This window comes from Crocuta crocuta, unplaced genomic scaffold, assembly GCF_008692635.1.
Source record: "Crocuta crocuta isolate KB4526 unplaced genomic scaffold, BGI_CrCroc_1.0 scaffold16, whole genome shotgun sequence".
NCBI classification, from domain to species: domain Eukaryota; kingdom Metazoa; phylum Chordata; class Mammalia; order Carnivora; family Hyaenidae; genus Crocuta; species Crocuta crocuta.
The window spans coordinates 11,241,337-11,268,983 of NW_027531893.1; the positions used below are offsets into that span (position 1 = coordinate 11,241,337).

General features: G+C 43.9%; 1 protein-coding gene across 17 annotated transcripts in view; it reads left to right on the forward strand.

The window, feature by feature from the left end:
- Positions 1-27,647, forward strand: part of MRTFB (myocardin related transcription factor B) — a 214,560-nt gene that overhangs the window by 127,669 nt on the left and 59,244 nt on the right. For 11 of the 17 annotated variants that reach the window (XM_077773154.1, XM_077773153.1, XM_077773170.1 and 8 more), the window contains 3 exons: positions 23,904-23,969; positions 25,739-25,794; positions 26,922-26,997. In XM_077773154.1, coding sequence (XP_077629280.1) covers positions 23,904-23,969; positions 25,739-25,794; positions 26,922-26,997 — 198 coding nt within the window. Of the gene's footprint in view, positions 1-3,664; positions 4,094-4,760; positions 5,171-5,294; positions 5,636-23,903; positions 23,970-25,738; positions 25,795-26,921; positions 26,998-27,647 lie in introns of those variants that run through there. The other 6 variants (XM_077773158.1, XM_077773162.1, XM_077773161.1 and 3 more) reach the window with 5 other exon arrangements.

Here is a 27,647-nt window from a genome sequence, read left to right on the forward strand (position 1 = left end):
GAGCGAGCTAGGCGGCGCCTTCCTCGGCCCCTGCCGCTTGCCCCGTTGCCCGTGAAGCTCCCGCCTCTCCTGTCAGCAGAGGTTAGTCAGCGGTCACCGATGGTCAGATGGTCAGACTCCAGTCCCGAGCAGCCGTGCCCGGGTCCCCGTCTGCAGGGAGGCTGAGGCACCCCCAGCGGGGCCGGCCTGCCACGTGTGTGTGCTGCGGTGACAGGGAGCACGGACACACACTGCTCTTTTGCCCTGTTTATTATGCCGCCACGCTGAATCGTTCAAAGTGTTGATGACCCTTCATCTTAGAAATCACAGGAAAATGTGTCCCTCCTCGTGAAATAGTGGTTTCCGTAGGGCTCATTTGTTAGTCTCTTTATATCTGAATTTAAAATGTAGTAAAAATGAAGGGCCTTTAGGATATGTTCTCTGATTTCAGAGATGGTGTTCTGTCCTTTTTTTAAAAAAAATATTTTAATTACCAGGATCTTTAAATTGGGTTTAGTAATTATTAAATTATTAGAATTTATCCTAACCATTTAGTTATTTATCTAAAGATACAGTATATGTTTTCTCTTATGTTTTTAGAGAGAGCGTGAGGGAGAGGGACAGAGAGACAGGGAGAGAGAATCCTAAGCAGGCTTCATACTCAGCACGGAGCCTGACTGGGGCTCGATCCCATGACCCCTGGGATCATGACCTGAGCCACAGTCAAGGGTCAGATGCTCATGCAGCTGAGCCACCCAGGCCACCTTAAAGATACAATATTTTTATAATGGTATTATAATTTTAAAAGAGGGAAAACTAAGGATCATATATGTATTTTACTAAAATATGGTTCCCTTGGGGAAAAAAATCGGGGGTAACCTAGACTGACGTTTCCCCCCATGTGCATCCGGCCTGGTTGCCCACGTGTACATGACGCGTGCAGCACTGTGGCTCGGGCCTTGCGAAGGCCGCCCAGACTGTGCCCACATTCACTCTGGGGGCGGGCTCCTTGAGGGCCTGTTGCAAAGCCCCAGGATGCCGGAGATGAAAAGGAAAGGCATCGTCTCTTAGTCCTGTGTCAGGAACGGGACGGGAGCAGCACGACTCGGGATTCAGCGGTCTGTTTCCGTTCCGCTGCTCGTTACAGAGCCCCTCAGCCCCGGCCTCTTCCGTGGGGCGGCGCTGCGCGGGCGCCGCAGTGCTGCCCAGTCTGTCTTTATCGAAGCACAGTGTCTTTTCTATCAGCAGCTTTATGAGCATACGGTGACTCTGCCAATTTTTTTGTGGCGGTCCCTTGAGCCACGTTTGTTTCTGTTTCGATTCCCTGAAGCCTTTCCTGGATTATTCCTAGTCTCCAAGCCATACAGTTTTTCTCACGCTTATTAAATATCTATGCTTGGAGTAGTGGGAAAAATGACTTGATTTATGGCTCTCTCTTTCATACTGAAACAGCTCTTTTTGTGTGTGTGTATACACACACTCTGGAAGCATATTTATCATAACCAAAGTGGCTCTAATCACCTGTCATTTGAAGTTAAATGCCCCCCATGACAGTAGGGCCAAATGACACTGAAGATGATGTAGCACGTGTAGTAAGGAACAAGGACAGACCTACTGAGAGCAGTTCACGTGATAACTGTTAGTATTTTTTACTCAGATGGAATGCAAGCCTCCTTTCTCCTTTCGTCCCTGATTTAACGCAAAAGACATGAGGTAGGGCTGGGCTACGTGGGGGCAGCAGTCCCGGGTAGGGCTTCCCAGCCCGCGTGGGGGTCTGGGAACCTGGTGCCCCAGTAGCAATGTGCGCTCCTGGTACGCGGTCCCTGCTTTCTCACCGGGACAGGAAGCGTAATGCCTGAGCCTGGGATACCTTGTACCAGAAAGTAATAACGTGGGCAGAGAATGGGCCATGACAGCTGGAAACTGAAGCCAGCGAGGGGACCAAGTCTGTAATAATCGGAGCATCAAAACAAATGAAGGGAACATGCTGTACCCCACTGAATAAAACAGGAACCCAGGAGTCCATGGTGATAGAAATAGGGAACATAAACGAGATCAAGGGAATTCTTAATCCTACAGTAGGATGTGCCGCTTGTAAACATAGGAGTAATAGAATTTGCAAAATCACCCTTTGGTGACCATCACGGTAATAAATAATTCAGCCCCACACAATAATTTGTTACACAGAGAAAAACTAAGTTCCCAGTGAAGAAACATGCCCAGTACCATCATAATCAGTTCATCAAAATAAATGTTACCAGTTATGAGACAAACAGAATTTGGGCACTGCTTGATAGGCTGCAAAGAACACATCGCTGCTTCCATGATGTTCCTGCCAAAAATCGTCCTGCCATAGCCTGAGTCTCTTCATGAAGACACACTGGATAACCTAAATTGAGGGGGATTCTCCGAAATAACTGCTCTGTGATCTTCAAAATTTAAGGGAAGAAGAGTCACCAGAGACTGAGAAACTATTGAAAACGGAAGAATGCTGAAGAGACTTGAAATAAGTCAGGCCACACACGATCCTCGTTTGGATCCTTTTGTTGGGACAATTAGCGGAACTTGAGTCTGTGGATTAGATGGTGATAAACCAGTGTTAGTTTTCTGATATTGATGGGAATATTGGGGTTTTATGGGAAAATGTCCTTGCTTGTAGGAATTACGCACCAGAGCGCTGAGGGTAAAGAGCCTTGTCACAGAAGGTTCAGCAAAAAAATGCTCTGTGAATTTGAAATTATTTCACATTTTTAAAAATAACAAAATAAATGTTCTTTCGGTCATACACATCACTAAGAAAATTATTCTTCTCTCTCAAAACTACAGAAGCAAGACTTTAGAAAGAAACCTACAGCAGGACAATGTGTTCCCTTATTGAGATTTTTTAATCTTTATCAGATACAAAAATAATAAGTTTAGAGAAGATCCTTAAAAGAGAACTGTTTCATTTTTTAACCCACTCAACACACACTGGCACCCACACAGCCAGTAAAAAACTTTGCCATGGCTGATAGAGCTCCGTATCTACTCAGATTTCTAAACACGTGGCCTGAACACAGTTGACGGGGGTTCAAAGCAGCATGATGAGAGAGAGAATATTAGGGTCTATTGTTATTGTTGTCCTTTTTAGCAAAGTAATTAAGAATACAGTCTCTGCAGCCAGGCAACCTGTGTCAGATCCCAGCCACCACGTAGAAGACATGCGAGCTCCGACAAAATAGTCGGTTTTTCTGGGCCCCGGTTTCCCCATCTGTAAATTGCGATAATGTTCGACTCCCAGGTTGGCGGTGGGACAGAGGAGATGACGTATGGAAAGCACTTGGACTGGGGCACACCGTAAGCACTAAATAGAGTCGGCTCCGGCTCTCGTTATGTCAGGAAATAATAATTTCAGGAAGGTTGAAATGCTTTCACGAAAGCATTCTGATATGGTTCTGTTGACTTCCTTCTCCCTCACCAGGAGTAGAATTGCCAGGGCGCCATAAAAGTTATGGCCTCTGCTGTTAAAACCTGTCTTAAGATCAAAGACTTAGGCTTTGGAAAGCTAAGATTGGTTAAATTCCAGACTTGCCACTTAGAAGCTTTGTGACTCAGGGCTGAGTCTGTAAAATGTCTGTAATGAACCAAAAATCATAGTGGTCAGAAAGGGCTCTTGGGGGTTAATTGAGATCAACTTCACCAAACTGCTAAAAAGGTGACTGACCTAAAGAATGTCCTCAAAAAACTGTGGTTGCTTTTCTTACTCCTTTGGAAATGCAGACAGTCGATGTGGATGAACAGGGACCTCAGATCAGAAATAGCAGCAGAGCATCTGAGCGCATTTTCGAGAACTGTGTGTGATAAGCTCAGCGTTGTTTGTTTCTGTGGGGGTTTAGACTCCTGACACTGGGCTTACGCTGCTCCAGAAGGAATTCCACTTGACAAGAAGCATGTCATGTGTTGTGTAATCCCATTGTCGGGAGACGCTGGAGAAGAGTAGATAACTATCTTTCTCGAACAGCACAACTTTAGTGCACGCCAGTCCTGAACCCAGGGACAAAGGGCAGAATCCTCATCCAGGCCCCATCTGTGGTTCAGTGGTGAAGACGATACCGATTTTTCTGGCTTTGAAAATGTAAGTCTTTCTTTATCCCCCAGAAGGATCATGTCAGATACACACTGAAAATGTATGTGTGTACTTTCTTTTGCAGAGAGAATGTGCTTCCTTCAGAGAACATTTCATCTGACATCAGTGACCAATAGTCATTGATCTAGGACTTACTTATTTAGAATGTTGAGTGTTATCAAAACAAGTTTTCCTGGTGCAGCTTCTCCGGCTTTCATTTGTTCCTTCAATCATGCAACAAGTTTTATTGAAAACGAATACTTAAGGCACTTTGCTGGATGTTGGTTATAAAAAAGTGAGCAAAACCTATCCCTCATGGAAGAGGATTCCATCTATTGCTCTTACAGCCTCTAATGGGTTTTTTGGGAACCCTTTGCAAATGAGCCTACTTGGAACAAGTAAAAAAATCAGATTGGGTTGGCTGCAGCTGTGGGTAGATATGTATTCGCTATGTACGAAAACAGGCTCGCGTCCACATTAGCCTGGAAGTGCCATACCTAGAGGTTCCCTCCAAGCAGCGCCCCTCCCGTCTGGTGGCCGGCAGCCCTGGCTTGCGGGAGGGGTACCCGTGGCTGGTGACTCACGTGAGCTTAAACTTGGGCGGCTGGAGTCTGCTCTCCCGCCCCGCTGCGCCTGCTTCTCACACGGGGGAGGAGACCCTCCCTTAGCACAATCATGGCGATATTAACTCTCTCGGCCGACTAGTGGCACAAAGGGAAAGTGCCGCTCAGGTCCGGGTCGGTGACTGCAGCTTTCTGCCGTCACAGCGCATTTCCCTGTTACAAAGAGCCCCGGCCGTGCCCGGGAGAGCCGGCCACGGCGAAAGGCACCCCGTGAGCGAGCCTTGGGAGCGGCACGCCGGCACGGCCAGGCGGTTATGCTGCTAGCGCGTTCCTTGAGTGAGGGGCCTGCGCCGAGATAAGAAAGACCCGCATCCTTCGGATGCCCTAGACCGCCCTTCCTTTAGCCGGAGAACTTAATGAGTAATGGATGTGCCTGTCTGGCCGATAGAAAGTATTTCCACAGCCTGCGGGTGTGTTTAGAGAGAGCCGGAGAGAGACCGCAGGCAGCAATTTGTCTTCTTAGGTATCAGCAAAGTCTTCTCTTTTAACAACTACAGGATTTATTTTTAACTGCTTGACTCAGTGTTTGTCAGATGATTCGGACCATCAAACTGCAGATGGAAGGNCTGGGAGGGAGGTGGGGAGAGTTGAGGGCTTCCCGCAGGCAGCCGCGCGGCTGTGTGCTCGCCGGCCGGCCGGGAGCTAGAGGGGAATGGCTGCCTCCGGCTGCTTAGAGACCTGATCGCCCGGGACCGAGACCGGAGCGCTGTCAGGAGGGACCCGGGGCCCAGGGACCAGACCGGAGCGTGCTCTGCACATTGCGCTTTTCTCCCGCTTGATGCTGCCCGTCTCTAGGAGCCTCTCACCATGATCGATAGCTCCAAGAAGCAGCAACAGGGCTTCCCGGAGATTTTAACTGCGGGGGATTTCGAGCCAGTCAAAGAGAAGGAATGCCTTGAGGGGAGCAACCAGAAAAGTCTTAAGGAAGGTCAGTGTGCGTGGCCGGGGGCCCAGGCGCCGGGTCCGTGTCCGCCGCCAGCCAGGCTGCGCGCGTCTGTGTGCCGTGTGCCCACCTTGCTGTGTGTCCGCTCTCTGTGCTTGCTCCTCTGCCTCACTCGCTCCGAGTTCCTAGAAATGAAAGCGCAGTGCTGTCCTCCGTGGCTCTCTCCAGCCGTCCCCCAGCTCGCAGACCTCGAGGCATGTTGCAGTCGTTAGTGCAGGACGGGGACTTGAGCACGCCAGCCCAGCTTTCAGTGAAATCCTCCCAGGTCCATCTCCTGCATTTTCTCATGCTCTCCAATTTTTCCTTGCCACCCGCCCCCACCCCGTTAGGAGAGCCATTTCCCTTTCCATATTCTTCAGAACACTATTTGCTTTAGGCTTAAACACATAATTCCAGGAAAATTAATGTTTTCCAGTTGACACGTTCATGGTTTTTATTGTTTAAAGCCAGGAAGGTAGCTACCGCTTTCTTAAGTAGATCTTTAAATGATGGGTGCAATTGGTTGTAATGCACAGTGCATCATTTTGTTTTGTTTTGTTTTTTTAAAAACATTGCATAGTTTTGTGGAGTTTTTTAACAAAGCATAAAATAAGCTTGTGAACGCTTATTTTATCACTGTTGGTGGCCGCTGCACGGCACCTCAGTGACTGACGTGAGAAGAGGCCAAAGGTGTGGCTTTGCTCGTCCCCTCGACCCGGCATACGCTGAAGTGTGGCCGGCCCGGGGCCAGCCGGGCTCCGCGGCAGCAGCTGGAGAGCTAGGGCCCTGCTTCAGGAGGTTCAGGACCTACTGGCGTGAAGTTTTCCCTGAATTTGGGATCCTGAAGGCCGCCCCTCGCAATGCTTGTTGACTTTGAAATTTGCTTTTCTAGTGTTCTTTGGGAGAAAAAACCACCAGCATAACCTCTCTTCGTTTTATCTGCTTTCAGCTCCTGCCATCAGCCGCCCCCTCACCTCTCCACTCGCTCTTGCTCATCTTCTAGACCCAGAGAGTAAATGCAGAGTTCTCTGCCTGAGTAGCAGTTGGAGAGTCTTCCGAAAGCATATTGCCCCCTTTTTTTGCTCACTTAGAGTATGAGAGTGTGACAGTAGAGATTGTTACAGATTTAAAAGATAAGAAAAAACAATAGTTGGACTTTTTAGATTTGAACTACTTTTGAGTGTGGGTAGCAAAACCCTCTAGATCAAAACAAACGACACACAATGATGTATAAATAGCTGTTGCCAGGAATCAAACAATGGGGTCGCCTCTGCTTGTATGCAGCAAGCCTTACTGTGGATTCCTCTAAAATCAATACCACTAGGGGGTTTAGGATACCTTCTGGAGATTTACTGAAGGAACTTAAGGGTTTTAAATTATAACTTAAAAAAAAGTTAAGAATTATCTGTGTATCATTTAAGTCAAGTTCAAGCGTTAAGCTCCTGTTAATACCTTAAATTAAAAAATGTTTGTGCTACTTAAAAACTGAGGAAGATGGAGATGTCACAACCCCAGAGCAAGATAAAGGAGCCTGGAAGCAAAGATTAAAAATATAAAAATGGGGTAGAATTACCAACAAGCACAGCAAAGCAGAGTTGACGTGGTTGCATAAGGTACAGGTTGTTTCCCGAATGACTGTGACCGTGCCTTCCGGTTAAACTTGTGTGACCGTGTGATGTCAGAGGAGCAAGAGCATGGACTCTCAAGTGAGATGTACTTGGGATCAGGTCCTCGGCACACCATTTTCTAGCATTGTGACCCTGGACAGGTTCACTGCTCTGAGCCTCAGCTTATGTCCTCATGTGTACAATAAGGAGAATCAATATGTACTTGATGCTGATTTTATGGGATGCCCAATTTGATGCCATTTTGTCATTCCTCTTGTCTGTTTTTCAGCACTTTGTTACTTTTTCCTTCTATTTAAATTAAAATTTTAAAAATTCATATATATATTTACCAAATAGAGAAATATTTTATATATTACTGTCATGTAAATTCATAGGTATAAAGAGGTAAATGGAGAGAACTTTCATATTTTAAAATACTCCAAAGACGTGTTTGGGTAAAATTAATGTCTTTCACCACAGCTGCATTGAACAGGGTTTTCCTTATACCTCAACAGATTGCATTTCTACTCATTTTCTGCTAGAGATAGGGCTGCGGGGCGGGGGGGGGGGACAAGCCCGTAGATATCAAGGATCGTCTGTTACCTCCAAGTTAGTGACAGTGAAAGTGAGGTTAGACGTGGGTGTCATTAGAACAGAAAAAAACAGAAGCAATCTTACAGGGAGCCCTTTTTATTTGGAGTGGTAAGAAAACAACGTGGTTCCTGTGCAAGATGGAGTTCCTGAATTCACGGTGTCACAGTCCCTGCCTGCCGATGAGGACCCATGGTCAGCTCATCGGACATAGAGCACGACGTTGGGACAGCCCTCTACTGAGTCGTCTGCTTTTGGGCCTTGGACCATATGTTAGTTGTATCGATCCATGAAAGTCGATTGATACGGCAGCAGTTGTGGAAGCACTGAAATGCCCTAGAGTCTCATTAGATCCTACGCTGTTTTGTCAAAAGAGACTAATAGACAAGTGACTATAAGTGTCTAATGGTTTCTGTCTCCCATGTTAAGGAACACTGAAAATACTTGATATTTCACATCAGTAGTGTTTCATTTTCCACTCCTTTTTGGCAAAGTTGGTTTCTGTTTATTTGAAAGAATGCCCACTGGTTTTTTTTTGTTTTGTTTTTTGTTTTTTTAATGTCAAGATCATAAGTTTCCAGGTAATGAGGAAGGATAAATCTTGGTCCATTCAGTTCCCACGGCACAGACACTGCTCGGCCTCTCTGGTGTTTCTGACATGTGTCCACTGTAAGGGGTTGGAAGTCCAGTCTGCTGCTCCTGCAGATGCTCTGTTTCTCACTTACTTGAGGATATATCCGAATTCCTGTTACTATTGACAGTGCTGGTTAGCCGGAATTGTTATCGGGGGGGAAAGCAGACTCTATTAGCAAGTAATCATAGGCTTCAGGGAGTCTCTTCTGTACCTTAACAAGAAAATGTAGGAATACCTATTGAAAATTTAAGAGGAAAATGTTCCTAGTGTCAACAGCTTAGAAGGGGTTGTCATCACATACCAAAGAATTGTTTGGCTAACAAAGCCTGTTACCTGCCAGTTTTGTTCATGCTTATATGAACTTTCTGATAAATACCAGTCCATGCGTGTAGAGGGAGAATTTCATTATTAGCTGCTTTAGATGAAGATAGGAGTAAGTATCGTGGATTCTCCTGACCAAATTGAAAATAGAGAATTCTCCTCAGACTAGCTTATTTTGTCAGAGCAGCAGTAGGGAGTCTCAGCCTTTGACTTGTCCACAAAAGGATGTGAACATTTTCTAGTTGTGTGCGATGTGGATGAGATTTAAATTCAATTTCTGGTTCTAGAACTGAAGAAGGACATTACAGATCACTGAGTGGACAACCAAAGAATTAACAGTTACAGATTTTGAAGGAAAATCAAATAAGCTGAGGTGATTTAATTCAAATAAGTGGTTTGATCGGAGTCATTATTAAAATAATGAATCATAATAGCGGTGCTACCAGCTAGTTATCATTAAGCAGGAAAATGGATGTTCAGTGTACAGAGCTCTCTAATGGTGAGAATAAAAACCACAGGAAGAAAATGGGCTGTCTATTAATTTACTTTCACTAAAACTAATTGCTCTAACAAACAGCCCCTAAACTCAGTGTTTGAACCAAAGTGTATTTCTTGGTCAGCACAGTCCAAGGTAGATCAGACTGCCACCCTGGTCAGTGACTTGGGGGCTCTGGGCTGTCCTCGTGGTGGTGGTCAACCCACGGGTGTGGCGGGGAGAAGATTTACAGATTTGTGGGGCCACATTCCCCCTTCCATCATGGCTGGCAACTCACAGTTGAGATAAAGTATGTGGAAGTTCGTGGTAGATGGCATAGTAAACAGTGGAGTAGATGGACGGGGCTCTAGTAGATCTGATTAAGAAAAAGTGCATATTTGTTTGAAATCCTCTAAGCAGACCATCCTGGGGAAGAGAGATTAAACAAATACCTTTACCAAAATGCCAACTTTTCTAGATGTTGGAAATTGTCTTGTACATACTCTTCCTGCACTGTCCATTAGCTATGTGTGGCTGGTTAAATTTCAAATAATTAAAAGGAAACAATTTTTTTTTTAATCCAGCTCCTTCATCACATTAGGCACAGGTCGTTGGTGCCTGCCGTATTGAGCAGCACAGATGATAAAAGATTGCCACCTGCATTGCTCTGCCCTCCCCCCTCCACACCCCTCCTGTCCATGTTCCTCTCACCTCACCTCTACAGGCTCAGAGGGTGGGAAACCCCAATCTGACGCCATTTCCTACAGCAAGCCACTTGACCCTATGAGCAAAGAATAACTTCCTCCTTCTGTATATTCCCAATAACTTGATCTGCATCTCTCAGTGGCATTTTTACCTTTTGCTGTTTTAAAAAATTTTTTTAATGTTTATTCTAGAGACAGGGGTGGGGAGAAGGAGAATGAGTGGGGGAGGGGCAGAGCAAGAGGGAGACGCAGAATCTGAAGCAGGCTCCAGGCTCTGAGCTGTCAGCACAGAGCCCCACGTGGGGCTCAAACCCACGAACTGTGAGATCATGACCTGAGCCCAAGTCAGACGCTTAACTGACTGAGCCATCCAGGTGCCGTTACCTTTTGCTGTTGTGATTTGCATATGTATCTTTATTATCTTCACTATTAGACCATAATGACTTGGGGGGATAGAATTCTTACTTGGATCATTTTTGTACCTCACCCCCAGTGTCCTGCATCTCATAGACACATTATTATTATGCAACAAGGATTTAAAGAGTATTATCTGCCTCCTTGCCTTCTTAAGCAGAATATTATTTGAACTATTCCCATCAAATATAATTTATAATCAGTTATTTTTAAACAATTTTTTAATGTTTTATTTATTTCTGAGAGAGAGAGAGAGAGCGTGAGCAGGGGAGGGTCAGAGAGAGAGGGAGGCACAGAATCTGAAGACAGGCTCCAGACTCTGAGCTAGCTGTGAGCACAGAGCCGGACACAGGGCTCGAACCCATGAACCTTGAGATCATGACCTGAGCTGAAGTCGGACGCTTAACCGACTGAGCCAGCCAGGTGCCCCAATTTATAATCAGTTATGAACTAATAACCGCAAATGTAATGCATCAGTGCCTCAAGGCACTGTGAGGTGTATAGAGGGACCCCTAGACCATTACTAGATTGCTAGCATTGTTATTTATTGTTTGATTTTTGCCAAAATCTGGCTGCCCTCCCTTTGCTGATAGGCTGCTTCTAAGCTTCTTTAAAGTAAGTAACACATTAACAAAACGTAATTGTGAAATCTTGATTCTGTTACTGACTTAACTAACATATATTTACCAAGTTGAGCCTGAGCTATGGTGGGAGAGACAGACGAATAGGCAGTTGACATAAAGGGCGCTACAAAACTTTGCAGTAAAAGCACGAGTTTTGCAACTATTTTGATTTCTCTGGGAATTTCCTCTTTGTTTTCTGTCAGCTTTCTACAAAATTGAAAGTGTTGTACAGTGAGGTATCACTGAGTTAACGTTAAAAAATATGTTCAAAGAGTAGGATATGGTCCTTTTAATAAATTGAAATAACATACAGGTATGATGGGAAAGGGGAACGATCCCTCTTCCCAGACGTGATTCAGTGTTTTTAAGAAGAAAATGGGTGCATTCTCTTTTTGAGATGGAATTATTTAATTTTTTTATTAGAAATCATTTCATTTTGCAGAAATTTATATGTACATGGTATTATGCCAGCATGCAAGGAGCTTGCAGCCCAAGAAGTGAGGAAGTAAGTGATAATAGAGGAGGGAAAATGAGCGCACACGAGAAAGATGGAGAAGAAAGCCATGTGTGCTTAGGTCCAGGGAGGGAGGCTCAGGCCTCTCGCAAGGGCTCCAGGCCTGTGCGGGCCTCGCCTCCCTGCGGGACATACCCCTCCGTGTCCTGTCGCGGTTGAGGCTCCTCTGTCCAGCCGTTGGCCCACGCCAGACACCTGAATGGGGCTGGTCCCTGGCACCTTCCCTGACCTCATAACCTGTCACGAAGTCCTGTCACCACATCTGTCACTTCTGCCCCAACAGTGTTTCTTTCTGTTATCCCTGGCACTGTTCTCCACGGCCACGCCCTGGCCGGGTCCCCTTCCTCCAATACGGTCTTTACAGGGTCCCTACAGCTGCCTCTGATCACACCCCACCTACTCGGGCCCTCCCTCCAGGGAGGCCCTTCCCTGTGTCCCTTCATCACTCTTTTCTCCCAGATGCCTCTCCTCCCCACCCCACCCTGCTGCATTGGCCTGAGGGGCTGCAGTGCACCCCTTCGTCTGCACCATCACGCAGTCGCTGCCGTGCTAGGAGAGCACATGGGTTAGCCCTCTCCTCCATTCTGCTCTTGTTTTCGTGAGCAGATTGGCGTGTGTGTTTGTGTGTGTGTGTGTGTGTGTGTGTGTGTGTGTCTGTGTGTCTGTCTGTCTGTCTGTCTGTCTGTCCCATTCCTGAATCCACCAAGTAGGCAGAAAAACCAAGCCATTGAGCCAGGATCAAGTGACCTCCAAAGAGTGGCATGTGCTTTCTACTCTGGGGAAAATCGGAGGTAAATAATATTCCGCAGTTTTCTGTTTCATTGTCACTTGTGCTCTTACTCAGCCAGCCTTAGACATTTACGTTAAGACATTTCAGAATGTTTTATGCCACGTCCGTCTTCCCGTTTCAGAGGAATTAGCAAGGAGGTTTTACTCATCAGCACTTCTACCGAGAACTGCACGCTGAAATTCTGACATTGTGGTGGTGGTGGTAGACTATAGAACATCCCATTGCCCCCCAAATAAGAAAAACACTGTCTTCTCTTGGAACCAGGTCGGGTAAGAGGTCTGGAAGTTTGGGGATAGAGCCAGTATGGTCCTACAGACTCAAAACTCATTGTCTACAAGAAACAAATCAAGTATTGTTTTAACCTGTATTGCTGGTGATGAGGCAATTAAGTGGATGACATTGCTTTTGAAGTGCCTGATATTTGTGTTATACTTCCTTTTATGCCGCCATGTCCTTTATTTCCACCACTTTTTAACCAAGTGAGATTTTTAGAAGCGCGTGTATGTCTGATCTTCTGTATGCGTGCCACAGACCGATGTTCCCCCTGCTGTTCTGTACCAGGCCCCTCGCTTGACATCACGTTGTCACACCACGAGAGGCATACTTTAAATTCATGCCAACTTTTGACAAAAAGGAGAAGGGAATTTGTGTGAAGGTATGATCAGTTTAAAGAAACATGCCCCATTTTTAGCAGTCTGTTTCCATGGTAACAGAAGCAGCAGCCAACCACAGAGTTATCAAAGTGCCTGTAAATTTCCAGGGCTGCGTGTTGAAAACATTGTCTTCCTGACCTCATGCTGCAGATTAATTCAGGAAACCTATAGCCTATTAGCCTGGACTGTTAGCATTTTCGTTTTTATGTCATTTTTGCTTTTAATTCCTCATAGAGGCTAAATGGTGCATTTTAGACCTTGGCCTCCTTACCAGCAAGTTCAGGATTCCGAAGTTTGTCCCACCTGGCCCTTCCCACATCGCCCACCCCGTGGGGTTCATAGGGTACAGTAGATTTTCTGACGTTGGAAAGAGAGACAGTGTCTCCTGTGTCGTCTAAGACCTAACTCTTTCAAACACCAATTTGTGCAGGGTTGTTTTTTAGTTAACTTGATGTTGTCTTCCTTTCTTCCATGGAAAATAATCATAACATAAAAATTCCTGATCACAGTGCTGTTTGCCCTTCATCATGCCGCAGGTGTCGATCTGCGTCCACACTGTAACCCTGCTTTGCTCCAGAAAGGAGGCCGTGGTCAGGGAAGCTGTGTGTCGGTGCCGGTGGCATGGCTCCTAGAAGACGAGCCACCGCTTCGTTTGGGGCCTCTTGGTGTTTTCTAGTTCATGGAATCACTTAAAGAAAAAGCTTATTTTATACTTGGCAAATTAGACCCCTGAAAATAAAGCCAAAGGTCTGTGATCTTTGGTGTTTCTTTTTTGTCACATGTGAGAGTACTTAAGTGCTTTCTCTCTTCTTTAATGCATCATGAATTTTACATTAATTGTAAGTAGAGATGAAAACAAATTAGGAACTGCCAGGCTTTTGTGTTTTTCTTGACTCCTTTGCCTTCACCTTCCCTTATTAGTCTTGTCGTACCCTTTAAAACAACATAATTAGATTTTATCTTCTGCTCTACCACCACCATTAATTCAGAAGTACCCAGGCCTCAGATTCCTACAACAGCGTGAAATAGTCATGGTTCTGCCCATAAGCCCTTGCCCCTAGAAAATTCTTCTGTTGTTCTTTTCTTAAATTTGGCATAGTATTAAAAAAAATTGGCAGAGTGCTCTTTCCTTAGAAAATATAATTCCGTTATATACTGTAAGTATACCATGCAAAAGTAAGTAAAAAGTGTTTATTAAAACTTCTGTAGTGTGGCATTGCAGAAGGTGCTAGAAAATAGGAATGTGGTCTAGAAGGGGACATAGGGGCCAAAACAACCCCAACAAAACCTAGAATTCAGTGTGACAGGGAGTATAGAATGTAGCTGTTACTGTAGTTATCACATTATTGAAAGATGAAGTCACCATTAGTGATTAATGGAATTATGGTAAGGGCTAGCTAGGGGTGGGTAGGAAAGGAGAAATTTGGTTATTGAGTCTATTGTTCTGCTGACTTGTTTGTTTTTTTGATTGTGGTTAAATTTGCATAACAAAACGGCACCATTTTTATTTATTTATTTTTAATGTTTTATTTATTTCTGAGAGAGAGGGAGAGACAGCTTGAATGGGGTGGGGGTGGGGGTCAGAGAAAGAGGGAGACACAGAGTCTGAAACAGGCTCCAGGCTCTGAGCTGTCAGCACAGAGCCTGATGCAGGGCTCGAACCCACGAACCGTGAGATCGTGACCTGAGCTAAAGTCGGCCGCTTAACCGACTGAGCCACCCACGCGCCCCAAAACTTCACCATTTTAAAGTGAACGATTCACAGGCATTTGGTATGATTGACCATATTGCTCAAACACACCTCTAGTCCCAAAACATTTCCATCCCCCCCAAGAAACCCTTGTAGCTGTTAAGCACTNTGTTTGTCACCTCTCTGAACTCTGTCTCTGGATTTAGTCACTGTGGATGTTTCACACACATGGAACAATCCACTAGGTGGCCTTTGTGTCTGGCGTCTTGGACTGAGCATGTTTTCCAGGTTCGTCTGTGTTGCAGCTCGTGTCTGTGCTGCATTCCTTTTTATGGCTAAATTCTGTTCTGGTGTGTGGACGGACCGCAGTGTGTTCATCCATTCTTGGGCTGCTGACATCGGGACCGTCCCCACCTTCTGGTGACTGCGAATAGTGCCGCCGCGCACCCGTATGCACGTGTGTGTCTGAGCCCCCATCGTCCACTCTTTTCAGTTCACGCAGACGGGGAATTGCTGGGCTGCGACTGCTCTTGACGAAAACTTGGCATAATGAGCTTTAGGAAGAACTGCCAGAGGCTCTCATTTTGTATCTGTGGTCTCTTTCTCTGGTCACAGTGATAAAGTTCAGAGCCGATGAGTGACTTGCCAGTTTCCCGACTGACTTCTGTCCCCCAAGCTGTTGCCACTACTAATTGGAACATCCCGGTAACAAGTAACCTTGTTTCTCTTTTCGCCCTGCCCTTCACCCGCGCTGTGACTGATTCGGACTCCCTGCACTGGCTCAGACTAGCCTCTCCTGCCCTCGCCTCACTTTCAGCAAGTCGCCTTACTTCCTCCTCCTTCGAGGAAGTAGAAGACGTCATTGGGAAGCCCCCGGACATCCCGGTCCGGATCTGCCTGCGGGTCTGCCCCGGCCTCTTCGCCCTCCTTTTGTGCCGGAGGAACGCCTCCTAGCAGCAGCTGTCTCTCTGCTCTGACCCCTGCCCTCCAAGGGGCCTGCGGCCTCCGACTCTCCTGTCCGTTCTCATTCCTGTCCGTTCAGCCCTTTTCTCTCCCTTCCCGCCCGTCCCCGCCTCATTCCTCTCTCTTGCTCTTCATCAGTTATAAACTCGCTCGAGGATGGTCCAGCTTGAAGCTGTGCACCTTCTCTCCTACCTTCATGGGCACCGTCTTGAAAGCATTGCTTCCATGGACATCATTCGCACCTTTGCCCGCCTGTCCTGCTTACCCCTCCTCTAGTCTCACTGACATCCATCCCTCCAAGCAGTAGCTCCTCATGGCCCCCTTCTAGAAAACACTTTCACATCATTCTCCAGGCTCCTTTTCCTTCATAGGCTGCTTCCTCGGACTTCCTTTGCTGGATCTTCTTCATCCCCTCGCTGACCCATAAGTGAGCTTCCAATTGTTAACTTTCCTAGTTGCCGAGTCCCAGGCTTCCTTTGCCTCCCTTTCCCTATTCTCTACCTCGGCAAACTCTCAGGGCTTCAAATGCCACATAAGTGACGACTTTCAAATTTCAGTCTCCTGCCCAGACCTGCCTTCTGAAATCTGGACCCACAGAGCCAATTGTCACTTTGACATCTGCACTTGTAATTCACACCTGTCCGAGAGTGGGCTCCCAGATGGCCAACTGGTGCCCTTCATGTCAGTAAATGGTCTGCCCGGAGGCGTGAGCCAGCAACCCAGGAGTCTTCTTTGTGGTCTCTTCCTCCTTCAAACCCAGCATCCAGTCTCTTACCACATATTGTTGATTTTATTCTAAATATATCTTAAATCTGTCTATTACATCTCTTATCTGTGTTGAAGGGGGGAAATGAGATGTCTTGAACATCAGAAAAATTCTCCCAGGTTTGTAAATAAATACGAGGTTTGCGACAGAAAGCTTCACCGGAGCTGACAGCTATGCGTGTCTCCACGTTTGGGCAGAAACCTGCCCCGTCACCCCCCCTAATTCTTTTGATATCTTTTGGTCCCTTACTCCTTATCAGTTACATCAGACTTTACTATTCTGTTTGCCCGTAGTCTGGGGTGAGTGGAAGCAATCTTTGTTTCTGAATTTAAACTTCTCTTACAACATGATGATGTACATAGTGGGGAAGGGCTAACAGAAAGGTCCTCTCTTACCTCACGCGTGAGAGTACAGACTGCCAAAACCATGTGGATTGCAAAGTGCCCCATCACAATTGTGAGATGCATATTTCATTATCATACATTTTATGTATATAATCACCATCATCACGAAAGGATACCAGAAAGTGAATGCAGATAATCACTGCGGCTTTGTGAGTAATAGCAGAACATCTAGCGACCGGTGTGTGCGCTCCTGGACCTCCACGTCTTAGGTCCAGCCCTTCACACCCCCGGCAAGAGGGGCCTGCATTTCACGGGGTGTCTTAAAGCACATCACCAAGCTACATGAATAGTGTGATCCCGCCCCGTGCATCTCCTTTGCATATTTTGTATTTAATATTCCAGGAATATTCACAAAACACCCTCTGGAGCCATGGAAACTTCCCAGTGCTTTCCTTTATGGTGGAGGACTAGCAGTTCAGAGCGGGATGGGGGGACATTCCCTGTTTTCTTTAATGCCTTTTTTATGTGTGCGTGCGTCACTTTTATTTCAACAAATAAATAGAAAAAAATTCTCCTAAAACATGAATTTTAAATCGAGGTATTATTTAGAGGTACACATAGTGGTGTATTTCTAAGACCTGGGCCAGATGGAATCCTCACGATGTGACTGCTTACCTTCTGACCCCGAAGCACCCATCCAAAGCAAAGAACATGTGGATCTTTGTGGAATTAAGTTTTTTAAAACCCTGCTGATAACAGGGGAGGAGACTATGTGTGGGGCCAGGAGGTATGTGGGAAATCTGTGCTTCCCTCTCAGTTTTGCTATAAATCTAAAACGGCTTTTAAAAATAATAAAGTCTTTTTAAAAATCTTTATGGTTTTATGTTTGGGGTAAAACTGATTATTTTTGCCAATTATCTGGAGTAATAGTGGTCAGAGTACAATATTAATAACCACCACCACTTTTTAAACATTTATTTTTAAGGGCAAGGAAAAGTTCATCAGTCTTTTGCTATTGAATGCGACATCAATTTTTTTCAAGACTTCAAATTTTTGGCCTTACCTGCAAGCAGATGCAGTTGTAAATTTTACCACTCAGCTGCTACTTTAATAAACCACTGCATCCAGTGTTAATTGGGGCCCTCAGGCTTCATTGTCCTAAGATGTTTTAGGGGCCAGTCACTGCCTCCCATATCTGTCCAAAAGATGATATGATGATAATATTGTCTTGTTTCATAGGATCAGACCCCTACGTTTTAAAAAATGTTCATTTATTTTTGAGAGAGAGTGCTAGTGGGGAAGGGCAGAGAGAAGGGGAGACGGAAGATACAAAGCGGGCTCTGTGCTGACGGCAGTGAGCCCAGCGCGGGGCTCCGACCCATGAGCCCTGAGAGCATGACCTGAGCCGAAGTTAGACGCCTAACAGACCGAGCCACCCAGGTGCCCCAGGTCCCTAAGTTACAGCAGTTTAAACAATACATAATCGATTTGTGCCAAACTCCAATCACTTTATTCCCTTTACTCAAATATCTGTTTGAAAAAATAAAATGAAATGGAAAAACTGAAACCAGGGCCTGTGTTTTGCCTATAATATGACTTCAGAATCAATACATAGTCAATTACAGAGTATTCTTTAGTTTTCCATCTTTTCTGTGGCCTCTGGTTACCCAGCCTTCACTTGACTGCTCAGGGTCTTGGGTTTTTCATCCCTCGTGATTCTGCAGTTTATCCTGCCCGATGTCCTGCAATCGAATACTACACATCGGGTCCTCTCACTTGCAGACAACTACTCTTCTCCCCTCCCCTGCTTGTCCCACCCCCCTGGGGATCCCGTAAGTGAAACTGGCTGTTTTATAGAGAATTTCCAAGACCATGGCCCACTGCCACACCGCTTCCCGGAAAGGGTCTTTTCTGCCTTGTTTTTGTAATGTATGGTCCTCAGATGTCCCCTCCCAAGCCCATTACACCAAAACTACACCTTGTTCTGGCTTGTCCAGTTCTTACTAAACTGCCATATGTTATTAAAATGCTGCATAATATGGGTTTTTTTCCTTTAGAGTGAAAAAGCACTTTAATTATGTCATATTATAGAAACATTTCAAACATTCTACTTATAGAAAGAGAAAAGACAAATTACCTTGGTTCAAAAAGCAGCTGAAAATTTTGATGTGGGGGTATAAGTATTATGTGAAAGACGTTATTGCATATTATATTTCTTTTTTTTTTTCTACTCGAAACTAATCCTGAAATTTTGTTCTGAAAGCATTTTAATCCATTTAAGAAGCAGGGGAAAGGAACTAAAAGAAAATGCACTTTAATGTGTAAACTGTCTGTGCTGCTATATAAGAGGGACATTTCCTCTTTAACATTGAATAAGCTACTTTTCATTTTTTGGAATGGTAGTTAAAAATCAAAGTTTTACATTTTTTATATATATATAAAAGAGCAAGTAACCAACACTTATTTTGACACAGTATTGTTTTTATCTGTTACAGTAAAGAATAATGTGAAACAGAATTTTCAAAATTGTATTTTTTTCTCTTTGTTGAAATATAAGAATAAGCCATGTATGTTAGCCTTAAAAAGTATTAAGACACATCCACCTTAGGAAAATTCAGTAATTAAAATTTTTTCTCTACCTGAAGTAAATACATAGTAGTCTGTATCCATGTCCTCACACATCTGCTGTAATTTCAAAAGATGCTGGTTTGTATATGAAGAAATTTGTCTCACTTCATGGTCACACGTTATATGAACCACTAGAGGTATTACTTCTTCTCGGAATTAAGGAAATACTTGGAAATAAGGAATAAACTTTATACACAAAAATTCCACCGTAGCATCATTATATATAGTTGGCATAAATTGGAAACCACCTAAATGCTAAACAGCAGGGGGATATTTAGTAAACCGTGGCATGTGTGGGCAAAAGAATGTGTAGTTATCAAAATAGTTATCAAAAAGAGACATCTGGGTGATGTTATCAGTGATTTTGTTTCTTAGTTTCTTCCTCTTCCTTTTGTATATTTCCTTTTCTTGTGTAATGAACGTACATGACTCTTAGATGAAAATATTTTCTTCTAATAAAAAATAAAAGATTTGGACTCAGGCTAATCAAGAGAGATGTGCCACATCCAATATGCAAATGGCTCTGTCACCTTCTGTCCCTTCGTTGATGGGGGTCCTTTGAGCACCTCTTGTGAGTCCTGTCATCAGGAGACACAGAGCTGTCCTAGACTTCTCAACTTGTGGTATATGCTTTTACACAGAGTACAGTGTTAGCTGTTTAGTGAGATATGTATCATTTATATCTACTCCCCTTTTTTGAGAAAATCAAAGTGTTGCTTAAACTCAGCGATTTTAAACTTAAGACTTAGCAGGATCATGCATTGGATTATTTTCATTTTTACATTTTTCAAAGACATTCTTTGAAAATGTTCAAATAAGAGCAATTGTAACATGAATTCTCTTTTGCTCTATTATTACTGTGTCCTTTGTTTTCTGAAAGGATGTAGCCGCTCACTGACTGTTTTGAACTATTTTTTTCTCCTTCGGAATTCTCTAGATTTACATGGTTTTTTTTCTGTTATGTGTAGTATTTGCAGAATGGCCATGGAGAACCCTCAGTTTTCGTTAATTCCCTAATAGGATGGAAGCTGTGGTGTCAGTCCAATAGCTCAGTTGATTAGCCCATCTTGGCACCAGGGAGGATACTCTGAGGTTCAGTTTTCAGACACAAGGCCATTGCCCGGGACACTGGCTCTTGGGCAACTATTCGACCACCCGATGCGACCCCAGGAAAGCACCTGCTGGACCAGCGTCTAGTCTTAACCTTTGTGGCTGCAGAAATGCACTCTTACCGACACACGCAGAGAGTGTCAGGTTTTCCAAAGACCGGCCGGTGTTATAGTTTGCTCCCTTGTCTTAAGAGCAACGACGGCGTGGCAGGCCTGGCAGCGTCAGCGGGCTGGGCCTCCCCTGGTCCCCGGGAGCGCGAGTGTGGAGCCTACGAGGGAAGAAAATGGTCTCCGGGCTGAATTCCAAAAAGGCCCCAGTGAAACTCAAGAAACCATATTGATTCCACAGCCACGAGGGACTCTCTGATTACTGACCAAGTCAGGTCCTCTGCCTTCAGGACGCCTCACGCCTGCCCTGTCCCGGCTAAGCCCCGCCACGTTCTGCCACCTCCAGTTGTCCAGTGTTGCCGCACAGCCACACCGTCTGCACCATTCAAACCTGTCTCCGCTGGCCTGGACGTTCTGCCTTTGGGGTGCAGACTGGTTGTGGCTTCTGAGTGGGAAGCACTAAAAGGAGGTTTGCTATTTCCCAGAATCGTGAGCCCGGGCCTATTTGTGCTTTTTATAACCACTAGTTATTCTCTGAAGAGCTTCTATCAAGTTGTGAGTGACTGGTTGTATTTCATGCGGGTGGATATTGTAACTGTGTTCTAACCCTGACCCAAAGTGGCAGTGTCCCCGGGTTTCTCCCTAGGACGCTGTGCCTGACAGTCAGTGCGGTGTGTCCAGTGCCGCCCACCTACTGTTAGAGGTGAAAACTAAACTGGACTGGGTAATCAGTCTTAACACCCTGACTGTCATGTGCACCTCTGCCTCTTCATTCATGCTCTTCCTAATGTCTTTGCTTCGAAACAAACATTCATTCCATTCCCGGCCACCGCTGCTCCTGCTGCCCTGTGTCCCGCGTCCCATACGTGCACCTTGCAGGCACGAGCAGCCAGCCAGTGACTGGGCTCTTAGGAGACGAACATGCCTGCAGAAGGCTGCCTGCCTCACTTGCTTTGAGTAGCGCTGCAGTGTGATGATGTTGCTTCTTGGGAAGGTTAGAGAGCCACTGGGAAGGGAATCGAAGGGGCAGATTATTCTCTACCTGCCAGCAGTATGGCCTAAGTAAGGTGGTCTGTTTGCCATGTAGAAACCTGGACGGAAAACACAAGCGGTTTGTGTTTGGTGTTTGTTTTGTTGTAACTGTCGGTGACGTGCTTTTGTTTTGTGTGGGACCCTCCTGGTAGCGCACACAGTTTGCATGTCAGCACGAGAATGTGATTTCTAGTCAAAGATCCCCAGACTGGCAGGGCTGCCGTCACAGTGCATGAGGGCCGCTGACCTGTGTGCAGTTAGCAGACGCTCCAGGCTAACGAGCTGCTGCCATCACTGGTCTGCAGATGGAGCTGTTGCAAATGCACCCACCATCCCCAGATGCGTGCGCCCTAAAGGTCTGTGTCGTGTGTGGTACACGTGTCTCACAAGTACGGTGCTTTGCTTGTTTGTTTTAAACCAAAGAAGGGGGCTGTTGATGTTTTCATTACTCTTTCTATTTTACACCTTTCTTCGAGGACCCCCTTGTGAGAAAGGAAGGCTGCCACTGCTAGAGAGCCATCAGCAGACATGGACCACCGTGTTCCAGAAGTGTCAGCCTTTGAACTGGAGATGGTTCTGACCCTTTTCTCCTCTCAGTGTTCCTCTCCTTGGGATTCAGCCTTTGAATATGACCATCTCAAGTTCAGACAAGTGTTAGCTTTCGCATTCACAGAAGAATGTTAGAGTCTGCAGGCATTTGGGGGCTGTCCTGTCCACAGGTCATCTCTTTGGCTATTTTTGTTCCTAGTAAAGTACTTGATGGGAACATACTATCCTCAGGAAACAATGAGTTATCAGGGAGATCTTTGTGTTAGAGCATAATTGATTCGAAGTATCTCAGGCCATTTTACTGGGAGAGACATGTGCCTGTACTTTTTTGACTCATCAAATTTTTCTATTGCTTTATGTAATAGAATCTTAGGTCAGTGCTTCGGCTCTAACTAGAAGGTCATTGATGCTTTGTGACCCCTGTGGGCCCCCCAAAGAAGCAAAAAAAATTTCAGAATTTAATAAAGGATGACATTCATATCTAGCAATGAATAAGAAAATGTGTTTAAGAGCCATATTACAGTCTGGACTGTTTGGCAGGTGTGTCGAGGACTGTGCTCTGCTCTGTACCCAGCACAAGGGCAAGAAGCATCAAGCAAAGGATAAGGGCCATGGGTCCTGTGCCTTTCGATCTCAGGGGTTATTACAAGTAGGAGCCATCTTTTGCACTATATTTATATTTAAGCCTGGGTATGTAACTGGCCTGAGCTAGCCTCTGTGCCAGCCATCACCCCCTTGCTAGAAAATTCTCTTTCTTCAGGAAATACATAAAGGTAATTTTTTTTAGTGTATTGGCAACCCTTACTCAGGCCCTTAATGATCCTCACCTTGGTTTTCATCCATAGATGAAACCATAAAAATCAAAATAGAAACTTAAAATTTAACATAAGGTAAACCAAGGAAAGTATTTTTCAAAGTTACTTCACGAAATTCTTTTGTGAAGTCGGCTCGTTTTCCAGACAAAAACAGATGCTAGGAAAGGAAGCTGCTTGAAAAATCTAGGGGTAACTTTCTTTTTATTAAATTTGGCAAACTGGATTTTTCACCTTTTATGATGTATTCTTCATTCTCTACAAATTCTAATGATTTATTTATTGTTTCTTCATTAAAAAGATAAGGTATCGATTGATTTTGGCTTTTTAAGAATTTATGCAGTGAGGCATGGGGTAATGTTTGTGTAGAGATTATTAAACTTTAAGTTCTTAATTTAGAAATTTTCCTTTGGGTCATTAGTAATACCTCACAGGTCTAATTTTTATTATAAATTTGGCCTTCATTAAAGCTATTTAAATCTTGTCCCAGATGGAGCAAGTCTCTCCAAATAAGACAATCTGAAAATAAAATTTTTGTTCTTGCTTTAGGGAAAAAAAAAACCAATTAATGTCAAGGAATCTCAATTTCTATCTACAAGTTCAAGTTTTTTTTATTAGCAAGTCTTAATGTATAAGTCAACTAGTTTTGTTTATTTGCTGAGTATTTCGTGATTGTATTTACACAACAAATACTTAGCGATGTTCGTCAAATTAAGATTATGAACTAACTGACCAAAAAATATGCTAAGAGAACTTCCGAGCTCACCAAACAGGCAGAGACCACAAATCGATTTTCCTTTGACAAGTTGGATGGTGCTAGGTAGTACCCTCATTCAGTTACGAAATAGAAGGTGTTTAATACAGCATAGTTGTATCTCCTTGGGGCCTCGTGCGTTGGCACCTGCAGTTGCTGATAAACTCCAATGGTGATCCTTTCCTTTTCACAGTGCTCCAGCTGAGGCTCCAGCAGAGAAGGACGAGAGAACAGCTGGTGGACCAGGGCATCATGCCACGTAAGACTTCAGTGTCCCTGTCACTTCCAGCGTGATGTAACAAAGTGCACCTGTCTGAGGAGGCCCTGGATCACACTCTGCGTTCAGCGGTGTCCACGTAGTCAGTATACAGTGTCCAGATGAGCTGATAAGGAAACCCAGGCAGCAGCACTGCCCGCCACAGAGAATCCTCTCCAATAATATTATGAACACCAGATGCAACGTAAAAGATGGGCTTGAATTAATTCTGTATTAAGTAAAGAACACCTTGAAAACTGGATAGTTAGGTTAAGATCAGGTTCTACTTCCAGCATCAGCATTTGTTTTAGTTTTGAACTCATTGAAATCACTACGTGATAGGTCTGGTGTTACTTAGCCTTGGAAAAGTCACATGATAAAATTAATTCAAAGCTGGTTCTACTTTAATTCAAATTAGTTATCCTTGATACAATACAGTCTGGCCTGTAATTAAGTGCATCTCAGTTACAGGAGTAACAGACAATCTATTTATAATTATTAAACTCTTTCTTGCCCAAGTGGATAATTTCCAAGTATCTCCAGTCCCTCCTTCCTTCATTTTTTAGAGTTGATTAATTTTAGAATATTTTCCTGTTGTCTTCTTACCTGTATTCACCAAGTTTGGAGGTGATTTCATATTTTAGAGGGAGAAGAGTTGTTGTTTTGGCATTATGATTATTTATATGGATAGTTGTCTAAAACTTGATTTCTCTAAGAAGTAATTTATATGGCTTTAAAAGTCTAAAAAGAAATTGAAAAATGGATTTATGCTCCCCAGTCTTCTGAGTCATTGATCTTTCCTTTTTTTTTTTTTTTTGCTTATTATAAGGAGAACCCTTTTTCTCTGCAGTATTTTTCCCAATAAAACTTTTCTGGACTACTGTTAATTAAGTATCTAAATATTTTAAATCTAGTATTACGATATACTCAAGAGGTGGTTTGATGATCTGCCAGATTTTTACTACATTCCTGATGATGAACCAATCAGTTAAATAGTATCTGTGATGGTTAAGACACCACTGCCAAGCCAGCTCTAGTCTAGACAAACTTGGATGGGCTTGTCTCCCAGGAATCTTTGCAGTACTTCAAGTACCAGAGCTGAAAATAATCCTATCCAGAGGGTCAAGTTTTAGAGGTGACAGCCCAAGTAAACCTCGCCCAGATCCTACCTGCAGTGTCTGACCACCTGTAGTTCTTCTAGGTGGACATACACACAAAAGATTTTGCAAAGATAATTCATAGGAATGCTGGAGTAAATGATGTTTAGTAGAAAACTGCATATCCTCCCTCTGGGATTCTGGAATATTTAAAGGACTAATAACAGCAATATAATTGTGATTGNAGGAAGTATAGGGTGTCCTCATGTTCAAGGTTAGATCACTCCTAGGCTAAACGTCCTCTGGACATTTGGGCTTCTTCCAGCATCTTTTATGGCCACTAAGAGCAAAGACCTGTCAAGGAGTCATCACACAGTTCCCTTGGTGGTAGTAATCTGACTCAGTTGCTGGATTCAGTTAGTCTGACCTGATATTTGTATTGTCATTATGTATACAATTCTATCTTAAATGTTCACTTGTTTTATTTGTGAATATATCATTTTAATTCTGAAACATCTAAGGTTTCAAATTATTCAGAGCTCCTAAAGGAAGTAGTAATAAATGGAACTGTAGATGCAAACTAATAAGATTAAGAGAGACCATCAACATAATGTACCCTAACATTTGGCTGAAATATTAACTCCTCTATCTACATGATTCTTGTTCTTCTCACAGCTTTGAAGAGCCCAGCTGCATTCCATGAGCAGATAAAAAGCTTGGAACGAGCCAGAGTAAGAAATTTCAGTTTCAGACGATCCCCTTCTCTGCTTCTCTCTTGTATTTTAAAGTACCTGTGGGCAAGTGGTACTCTTACTCCTAAATATATCCATAGAGAAAATGCAGTGCATCTTCAGGACAGGTGGTTTACAGAGTTATATATTCTGGGGTAGTTTTATCTCTTGGAAGTTTGTAGAAAATGCATGATGTTCAAATTTTGTTCTTCTGATACCAGTAACTAGTTTTGTACATAAAGGACCAATCACATTTCTTCACTTTGGCACTCTCAGGGCAGACCGGCAGGTTTTAGAATAACCATGGAGTATTTCTGCCATTTGTTTCTGCTGCAGACCAACAACAGCCCATGTGGTGTCCTGACAGTCACACATCTTTAGGACGTTTCCTTACTGGGTCTGCATCAGCTCTACCTTTGACCCAGGGCAGGGGGATCTGGCTGAATTTAAGAAGTTGCTGTGTTTCAACTCTGCTTTATTCATTGAGAGTTTTCCATCCTATTTGCACATCAAATTCGTGTTCATTACTTTTCTTTAAAAGTACCACTACGCACATTTATTCTTTTTCCTTTAGGGAATACTTGTGTCATGCAATATGAAAATAAGCATGTTCCAAAAATTCCATAGTAGGAATTTTCCCAGAATGCAGTAATGATCTCTTAGAATCAGTTGAGAACCTTTCTGAATAAGGAAGTATGATCAAGGATATGAAGTCATCAACAAAAACACATTAGGATTTTAAAGAAATTTGTTATTTAGGTGGATTTTTACTTGACCTGAACTGTAGATATTAGATACTTAAGTGATCAGAATCCTGTGTCTGTGCAAATTTTGAGCCTTTTGCCTTTTACAAGTTTTAAAATAAAAGTCTATAAAGTGCTTACTTTATGCCACCATGCATTTCAAGTCCCTGTACAGTTTTAAAGGCTGCAATTTAAATTATGTATTGGATAATAGCTCTTCAAAGTACTAATTTACTGTTTTCTTCTCAAAATCATGACCAAAGAGTATACAATTTATTTAAATGGAGTACCTTGAGAGAAAAATGCAAAACCACAATAAGTCATAAACAATTTATGGTAAGACTTTCTCTCTCTCTCGCTCTTGCTCTGGCTCTCTCTGCACAGACTGAAAACTTCTTGAAGCATAAGATTCGGAGCCGACCAGATCGTTCTGAACTTGTCAGGATGCACATTTTAGAAGGTAAAATATATATTTCTGCTTATTTTGCTGTGTTTTCTCAAGAAAAGAAGTGAGAATTCCACCATTGCTGTTTATTCCCACTTTAATAACTTTTTACCCCACAGGCTGACATCCTCCAAATTGGATAGCCAACATGAAGACCCAAAGCTAAAATGTTATGTTAGATACATGGGGAAGGTTTGATTCTCCAAATAACCAATTGATGGACTGACTCTGCCCCACCAACTGGTGCCATAGATGTCTCTACCATCTGTTCTGGAAAAACGCTTTTGGTCCAGAGGATTTCTTCCATCAGTGGGGAACATATTCCCATTAAGTCATAAAGGGTACAGGCATATGGTACAGTGGCCATAAGTGTAACTCTAGATTTTCAGCTACCTGAATGGACCCTGTCACGTCTACCTGGTGCAGTGCCCACACCTAACATCTTCTGTTTGTTGTTATGTACCCACAGCAGTCCAGCTCGATCTGGCCATTAACATAAATACCCTCCACTCAGCCCACCAGACTTTCTCAACAGTCTAGCCTCATCACTTATGAAGCTGGTAGGGACAGATCTCTTCCATCTCTAGTGAGACATGTGACTCAGGCCAGGATGTTTTCCTCCCCTAAAGACAGAGCATTCTTGAGAATGCCGGTACTCCTCCCCC